Below are 9402 nucleotides of genomic sequence, written 5' to 3' on the forward strand. Positions count from 1 at the left end.
ACTGGTTTCAATATGTACGCAGAGTACACGCAACTGCAATTAACTTTCCTTGCATCATAATTGGACAGGCCATGTACTGCACTTTCAAAGGTCAATCTGTATATTACAGTACTCGGGGGTGATTTCTGATAATATCTATTTTCATTAAAGCAGGAAAGGGAATTTCAATCAAAAAAACTGAAGACAGTAAACATAATTTCAGCTGATCTTTTCCGTTTATAGAGAGGGATGTACGGTTAAAAATGGTACTCTTAAAGCTCGGTTTAATTATGAATGCACGGGATAATTTTCTCTTTGAAAGTAGATTATTGTAATCGTGATTTCTCTGGAGTGTGTCTGGCGGAGTTTGCTTTTAAAACAATTGAGAAAATAAGAAAATTTAAGACACAAAACCTCCCCATTCATTTGTACCAAGGTACTAATGCAAGGAAAGTTAATTGCGGTCGCGTATACTCTACGTACATATTGAAACCAGTTCTCTCTGGGCGGAATTTGTAAACAAGAATAGATGCATCCATGTTCGTCTAGTATCCGAGGAGGTTAAAAGCATTGAATTTTGATAATTTTGAAAATTCACATAATAGTATTCTATGACCAGAATATTTCATAGATTATTTTTGTGAAAATGGATTCCATGTCAGGCTGTGACATCCGTCTTATGTTTACTTTTCCGCCCAAGACAGTACCCTGAAGTACAAAAAATGCGTACACTTCTGAAATAACTTTCCTTAGTACCTTGACTTGTAATATGAAAGCGTACTGCATATTTGATGTTATTAGTTCCAAAACTAACGCTTGGCCCATTTCTAACACTGAGTGTTAGAAATAGACGCGGCTGGATTTTTGAAAATCACACTTTGCAGGCCCTAAATAATATACAATTTAATAAAGTAGTTTTGCCCTGAATAGTCCAACGTGGTGGCATGTTAGAGGAAATAGTGGTGGCTCATGGCTGCTGGAAGAGAAAAAAGCAAATATGTGGCACGGAAGGGGAAATAGTGGTGGCTCACGGCCGCCTGCCTTCCCCCGCTCATCACAGACGCCCACTCTTTTGGTACAGACACACAAACATGACGTTTCCGCCCCCTGATCCTTTATCAGTAAACTGTCCTAATTGTACCCTCTTGCTAAATGACACGGACAGGTAGCTAGGATCCAGCCCCCCTGGTTATGACTCTTGCTTACTTGCCATATAAGGTTCAAATAAATACAAAGTTTGGGAATTTTTTTTTTTTGCAAAAATCCAATTTAAAAATTCCAATTTTCAATCTGAGCATAAATAATTTCATCCGGCCAATAAAAACTATAAAGGATGTGAATATTCAATATGATAAAATATAGCTTTCTATGAATTATTATTATTTTCTTGAGAAATGGATTAATTAATCAGTCAACGAGGCAGCAACGGAAACAAAGCCAGGATATTTTACAAGGACTGTTAGTGAAGTTTCAAGTTTCTATGATATGTGTTCGATTAACAACGGTATTCTTTAAACCTTCATCTAAAAACAATGAGGAAGCTATATCGTTTTTTTCTGTCTGGACAAGTGTTAAATTCTGACAATTCCCTTCTTCTTCTTTGATTTATTAATCCGCATTAATCCAGGTACAATCCGTCCACTATCAGAGTTAACCAGGACACCACGCACCTGGCTCTAAATGCCACACAGTTACACCCGGGTAGCTATCCAATAAGCTATTAGTTCAACCACGACACAACCCACCTGGCTCTAAATGCCACACAGGGACACACGGGTAGCTATCCAACAAGCATATTAGTTCAGCTCTACGGAGTTAATTTATCAGTTTCAATGAAAATGGCATTATGTCTAAGTTTACAACATTAAATCATTAAAATGTACAACGTACTGCAGTTTTACAGAATATCATGTTTCCACGATTTTTGCTTCATGTAAACATAGAAAAGCAAATTTATCTCATATGTCCTTGATCGGATACATGTTTTAAGGGTTTCGTTATGAATCAAACACGTTACTATTTCCATGGAGGGTCTCTTGAAGAAAGTGCTATTTTTTTTCTAAGTAGGCAGCGTAGGACACTTCAGTTCCACAATCTTACCCCGCCTAATATTATAAAGTAAAGCACCGTGCACTGCAACGCTAAAGGGTATATATTAAGAATTTAGGAATCTTGTGGTTGCGCTTCCGTATTTGCTAAATTGCTTTATCATAATTTAGATTTAATGATAATTTGTACTTTTACTGGAATTATGCAAAATGCAAAAAACTGGCCAGCTGAATTGTTAAATAACTAAAATAAATTCCAGTGCAAAGATATTCTAGATTAAATCATAAAAGGGAAAATTTTCAAAGTGCACACATTGAGTCCCATTATACTCAAGAAAACATAATTCAATCTTCAAATTTTTAGGATTTTTTTAAAACTCACATTTAGACAGTTTTTTGTTTGCAGGTGGGATATAGTGGTGAAAACTAAATACTGTTAAAATAATTTTGAACAATTTTGTAGTTTTCTTTTGTGAAAATAAAACTATTTAAAAATTTGTTTTGAAAAAAGGAACTTCTCTTTTTAAAAATCATGGGAAATTGTTTGTATTATGATATCTATATAGAACTATTCTTATCATGGTAAAGTAAAGATAGATGCTGCAATAAAATTCTTTTTTATCAAGAAGTTTAATTTCGATGATTATATAAAGATGGTTTATAAATGCTCTACTTATATATAAGAATGAAAATGGTTTTAGAAACTAAATTTCCTATGATTTTCTTCCAGGTTTATCTCTCATTTTCAAATAAATGTGTTTTCACAAGTATGTATTTTAAATAAATAAATAAATAATTAAATAAATACAAGTTTACAGTACAATAACGATTGCAATACAATAAGTGTTGAGCAAAATGTACAATGTGCGTCTAGAAAATCATGTACAAGGTTTATTAATGCCCTTATATAATATGTTTAATAATGGAAGATAGAGAGAATAGGGTTGCATTGGCTTGAAGACATGATCATCTAGCTGAGCCATGTTTTATTAATGTTTTCAAGGATTTGTTCCAAGGCTTTAAGCAAGAAATTTATCAAATCATGCCGGAGGACCTTTAGTTAAAAAATTCTGCGGTTTCATCGAGAAATACTTTCATTGACACCTTTAATTTACAGTTTTTGTCCAATTTCATCTTATCTTATAAAATCTTTAATAATCTCCATTTTTGAATTTGTCCTTCAGATATTCTTGAAGAGTTTACTAATATTTATAATAACGATAAATGGCACTGCCGCCCGACCCTGGACGTAGGTTTAAACTACAATCCACATTTGCCTCCCAGTCACATTGATCCGTTGCCACATTCCACTTGAGACCGGCCTGGCAGGTGTACCGGGTAGACGCCCCATGGGCACATTGGTGGTACACATCACAGCTGTTCGGATCTGGAAAATTCCCCTCATTAGCGGGGCAGATAAACTTGGTCAGCTGCTTGGACAAACTCTTCTGGATCGTCTCGTCAGAATCCCAGTCATCGCCAGCTATGTCATAAAGTTTCTGAAGAGCGGCGGATTTTTCCATTTTAACCGGGGCAGAACCACGGATTTGGTTTTTAGCCGAGGAACCGAAGGTTTTACTCTGTCGAGGTCGTGTTGGTGCAAAGATCGGAACAGGTGTGGGACGAGGACGCTCTATCTCCTTCTCCTCTTCAAGGTGAAGTGCAGGTTGTAAATGGGGCTGGGGAGTGGGGGAGGGAAAGAGAGGTAGTTCTTGAAAGAAAGGTTGAGGAGAGAAGGTAGAATGAGAAGGAGCCAAAGTAGGTTGAGGAGGAGGGATGGATGGTAGAGTTGGAGGGATGGAGGGTTGAGGAAATGGGAAAGAGGGTTCTGCCTCATGAGCTTGCTCTTGTGGATGCTGGAAACTATTCTGATGAGAAATGATTTGAAGATCCCTACCAGGAGAAAACCCTGGGTGAGCGACATGCGTCAATTGCTCCGGCTCTTGAGGAGAAGGAGGGTTATGGGGATCCTGGGGTTCATTAATTGCTTCCAGATGTAATTGTTGGGTATCCTCTGGATGTAGTTGAATGGCTGGTTTGTGATGAACTAATCCGTGAGAACCATGAAGTTGAGGTTGATGATGAAGAACAGGAACACTAAGGTGTGGTGGAGGGTGTACTTCATGTGGGACTGGAAGTGGATTGTGTTCTACCTGATGAGGGTAGGAAGAATGGAGGAGGGGTTGATGGAGTTGGTGAGGTTGGTACGGAGTTGCGTATGGGTTTTGATGAAAGTATTGATCTGGATATGCTGGTTGGTAGGAATACTGAGGATACGGATGATTAAGCTGTTTAAGATGAGATGGATGAGCAGTAGGTTGATACGAAGTGTATTCGTGAGGTTTAGGTTCAGGATGGTCTTGAGAATAATGGTGTGGAACTGGAGAGTGAGGGTTATAAGCAGAGTATGGCGAGTAGGGACCTGGAGCTGGAGAGTACGGATGAGGGGTTGGAGAAACTCCATAAGGAGCTGGAGGAGCAGGAGTTATAGCATAGGCAGAAGATTGATGTGGACTGTAGGGATCAGGGGTGGGGTTGTAGGGAGCAGGTACGGGACTGTAGGGAGCAGGAGTAGGACTGAATGGAGCCGGTGTTGGACTATAGGGAGCAGGAGTGGGACTGTAGGGAGAATGTGTAGGACTGTAGGGAGCAGGTGTAGGACTGTAGGGAGCAGGTGTAGGACTGTAGGCAGCAGGTGTTGGACTGTAAGGAACAGGTGTAGGACTGTAGGGAGCAGGGGAAGGACTATAAGGTGAAGGAGTAGGACTATAAGGTGAGGGAGTAGGATTATAAGAAGCAGGGGTAGGACTATGGGGAGCGGGATGGTGAAAGGAGGATGGTGTTGGGTGATGAGAAGGATGGGATGGAAGTGGAGTTACAAAATTTGTTGGGACCTCGTGGTAGGGTTCCTCGTGGTAAGGTTCCTCGTGGTAGGGCTCCTCGTAGTAGGGTTTTTCATGGTAGGGTTCAGTATACGGTGGTGAGTTTAAATCTCTCTTGTTATTATACCCCCCTGCATAATTAAACTGGTTTTCATCATTGTATAGAAACCTTCCTTCTCTTTGGAGGTAGTGACTGTAAATGTGGGACTGGTAAAGATCATCATTCCTCTTCCTTCTCTCAGCTCCGAAGCCAGGGTTGAGTAGGGGAAGGAGGAGAAGAAGTTTTAGCTTGATATAAACCATCTTGCTGAATCTCATGCACAGACCTCACACTTCACTCCACATTCTAGAACATAGAGAGAAATTTAATATAATTAATTCTAAATATTCAGAAAAACTTTCTCTTTGATAGAGAACTTTTAGACTTTAAACTAATATGTTTTCAAGGAAGAATTAAATTAAAACTAATTTTTCCAAAGTTTACATCAAAACTAAAATATGAATACAGGAAAAATAGTAATAAAACACAAGTCACAAACACCTATTTAAAACTCAATTTAGAGGCAAGGTTCGATAAAATAGGTTATAGTGAACAAAATACCCCTGGATCTAGAATAGACAAGATGTAGTGTTCTATCTGTATTGTTATTAATCTATGCATAGTTCTAACTAAAAGAAAATGATTATAATAAAATCCACAACTTTGAAATATTTTGATAAGAATATTGATAGAAATTTGCAACGTTTTTAAGAAATTTATTTTTGAAAGTTAATTAGTAAATATTTGCAGTTTTCTTTTGAAAAACTTAGGAAAAAACCTAGAATTCAGAAACAGATTTAAACTCAGAAACAGATTTAAACTCAGAAACAGATTAAAACTCAAAAACGGATTTAAACTCAGAAACAGATTTAAACTCAAAAACAGATTTGAACTCAGAAACAGGTTTAAACTCATAAACAGATTTAAACTCAAAAACAAAATTTCAACTCAGAAACAGATTTAAACTCAGAAACAGATTTAAACTCAGAAATAGATTTTAAATCAGAAACAGATTTAACTAGTAAACAGATTTCAACTCATGAACAGATTAAAACTCAGAAACAGATTTCAACTCATAAACAGTACTAAACTCGAAACAGAAACAGATTTAATCTAAAAAAACAGAAAATTATAAGAAGCAGAAAACAAGAGAACTGAGAAAATTACAGAAAAGCTTTAAAATCTAAGAAAGCTTTAAAATTAGTCCTAAATTTAAACCAGGCAACTAAAACTGACAATAATGTTCTTAATCTAAAATAAATATTAAGCTTGGGAACCCAGCGTTGCACAGGGTACTCTTACTTACTCCCGCCGTTTACCCGCACTTAGACGATTTTACTGGGAAACTAACTTTTAGCAATAAAAGTCGACCCCTTCAAATTACAATCTCAAAACCATACTAAGAACATTCCCGTGAGTTTTCCGAGTTCCTCAATCAAAATTTTAGGGAAATCGGTTCAGGGGTTCCCGAGTTATGATCGGACAAATAAACAGACAGACAGATAGACAGACAGAGATCACAACTTTATATATATAAATAGATAATATGAATTGTGGAGTTGAATCCTCCATATTCAGCTTAAACTAATTAGTAACAAAGCTTGATAATTAATAATTATGTTCTAAGTTGTTCCTAACTAGTTTAATTTGTAATCTTGAAAACCTAAATCAACATTTTAGCACAATTCCACTCTACACAGAACACACTTTGGGCAATTGTCTATAGGAGTTACGCGCGCTTGCCGCGCTGAATTACAAGAAAGAGAGAGATTTGTATATATTTTAGGATTATGTTAGGTTATGACCAGTGGCGTACGAGAGCATTTGTGTAGGGGGGGGGGGCACATTTTGTGCCTCCTCTTGGCAACATTGTTCCCCCCCCTTTTAAAAACTTCTTTTCTGAAAAAATATTGAAACCTTTTTTAACTATGTAAACTATTCGATCATATACACACTTCCATATTACAAGCGTTAATAAATTATTTATCTAATTTTCTGAAGTGGAAGTTATCAGACAATCCCTCTTATACTGTGATGAAAAATAGAGATGCGAAACGTTTCTAAAAAAATATCTATATTTTCATAGGATCGATATATATTGCTTTATAAATTATGATATCAAATATATATTTACACTGAAGGCAGTATTGATTAAAGCCGTTTTGATAAACTTTTTTAGTTAAGGGCAAAAGTGAGATTTTAAAGTATTTTTTATACGATGTAATTATACTTAAATGGAATACATGCGTGCCCCTCCATTTATAGAGTGGCATGTCCGATGTACCTTTGAAACCTTCATTTCTCCATCGATTCTAAAGCAAGAAATGTGCAAGTCACTTTTGTAGAGAAACCACAAATAAAAATGATCAGTTTTCAAAATGGGAAACATGGATATTTAATGCAATACTTGATCAGACAAAGCTTTGAAGGGTATTGTTGTAAATCAGAATATATTTAATTTCTTTTCTTAATCTTTTAGTTTGGGTGAGTGCAATGCAATGCAATGTAGAATGTAGATTGTCTGAGGAAGGGAAATGCAAGCAGAAGTAATATTAAAAGAGCCCCCCCCCATTGGTGCCCCCCCTCAGGGGGCCGGGGGGATCAACCCCCCCTCGCACGCCCCTGTTTAAGACACTTTCTGGTCCGAGCACTGCGGCTTGGGGGCCGAGCGCCGTGGCTAGTACAGGCTAGGGGGCCGAGCACCGCGGTTAGAACAGACTTTGTCTCTGTCTTGTAATTCAACGCAGCATACACTTAACACCTTTGGGCTTCAGTCCACGCTTTGCAGTACAGTACATGCATTCTTCTACTAAGGTGACCACAATAATGGGGAATGATTGTCGTCTTCTTGATAAAAAATGAACTCCACTGTTTTCTGGTTATCACCGTACATAATCAAATTAAAATGTTTCAAAAAGAACAAGTTAAACTGAACCCAACCATATCAAAACAAATAAAACCAAGTCGAAAAAAAATCCAACCAAATAAATCCAAGTTGAAACAAATCAAACCAAATAAAACCAAGTTGAAACAAATAAAACCAAATAAAACCAAGTTAAAACAAATCAAACAAAATAAAACCACGTTGAATCAAATCAAACCAAAGAAAACCAAGTTGAAATAAATCCAATCAAATAAAACCATGTTGAAACACACCAAACCAAATAAAACCAAGTGGAGACAAATCAAACCAAATAAAACCAAGTTGAATAAAATCCAAACAAATAAAACCAAGCTGAAATAGATCCAATCAAATAAAACCAAGTTGAATAAAATCCAAACAAATAAAACCATGTTGAAACACACCAAACCAAATAAAATCAAGTTGAAACACACCAAACCAAATAAAATCAAGTTGAAACACACCAAACCAAATAAAACAAAGTGGAAACAAATCCAACCAAATAAAACCGATTGGAAACACACCAAACCAAATTAAACCAAGTGGAAACACACCAAACCAAATTAAACCAAGTGGAAACACACCAAACCAAATAAAACCAAATTGAAACACACCAAACCAAATGAAATAAAAGGAAAAATCTAAAAAACATATATAGTTAAAACTTACTCAGTGTAAAACAAATAAATTCATTAATTTTGGCTAGTTTAGAAAATTAAGAAAAAATAGGGACAAATTAATTGTGGATGTTTCAGTGCCAAGAATTAGATAAATTATTGTATAAGTATTGAAAAAGATAAACAGATGAACAAAAACCTGGCATCGAAAGAGAAAACTTGATGTATTAGGGGATTTGTGGTATGTCCATTTTTAATACAATTGTTAGCTCAAACTTATAATTTTACAAGAACTGTAATACCTTATTTTATAAAAATATGTGTTTGTTACACCATAAACATGTAAAGTTATTCTTACAAGCATTATGATGAGAATGATGAACAAAATAATGTTATAAAATCATTATACTTCTCTACTCCCTTTAACTGTATATACTACTTCTCTACTCCCTTAAACTGTATATACTACATCTCTGCTGCCTCTAAACTATTCAAGTAAGCCCTGAATGGTTATCTTATTAGCTAGAAACTTGATACAAGGAATTTAGAGCACTTAACTGGTTCCCCCCTTCCCCCCTCCCAAATCTCAAGCTTATAAATTTAAATTTTTGAGTTTGGAGTAGTCATCCTGCGCACCGATAATTTGTTTCGTGTTTTTTTATTTTTAATCTTTCAATTCGTTGAATATTGTTTGGATGTATTTTTTGTTTGGAGTAGTTCTCTTTTGAATGTAAATTCGTATTATCTTGAGTTAAATGTATTTGTAGTATCTAGTCCAATCTTGAGTTGAGTGTATTTGTAGTATCTAATCCTATCTTGTGGTAAATGTATTTGTAGTATCTAGTCCAATCTTGAGTTGAGTGTATTTGTAGTATCTAGTCCTATCTTGTGGTAAATGTATTTGTATTATCTAGTCCTATCTTGAGTTAAATGT

The 9402-nt window shown here is 36.0% G+C and overlaps 1 protein-coding gene across 2 annotated transcripts in view; it reads right to left on the reverse strand.

Moving 5' to 3' along the window:
* Positions 1 to 2792: 2792 nt before the first annotated feature.
* Positions 2793 to 9402, reverse strand: part of LOC111709359 (vegetative cell wall protein gp1) — an 18463-nt gene continuing 11853 nt past the window's right edge. For both annotated transcript variants that reach the window (XM_023483003.1, XM_023483004.1), the window contains exon 2: positions 2793 to 5255. In XM_023483003.1, the coding sequence (XP_023338771.1) occupies positions 3230 to 5227 (1998 nt within the window). In that variant the 5' untranslated portion in view covers positions 5228 to 5255 and the 3' untranslated portion in view covers positions 2793 to 3229. The remainder of the gene's footprint in view (positions 5256 to 9402) is intronic.

This window comes from Eurytemora carolleeae, unplaced genomic scaffold (genome assembly GCF_000591075.1).
Source record: "Eurytemora carolleeae unplaced genomic scaffold, Eaff_2.0 scaffold957, whole genome shotgun sequence".
NCBI classification, from domain to species: Eukaryota; Metazoa; Arthropoda; class Copepoda; order Calanoida; family Temoridae; genus Eurytemora; species Eurytemora carolleeae.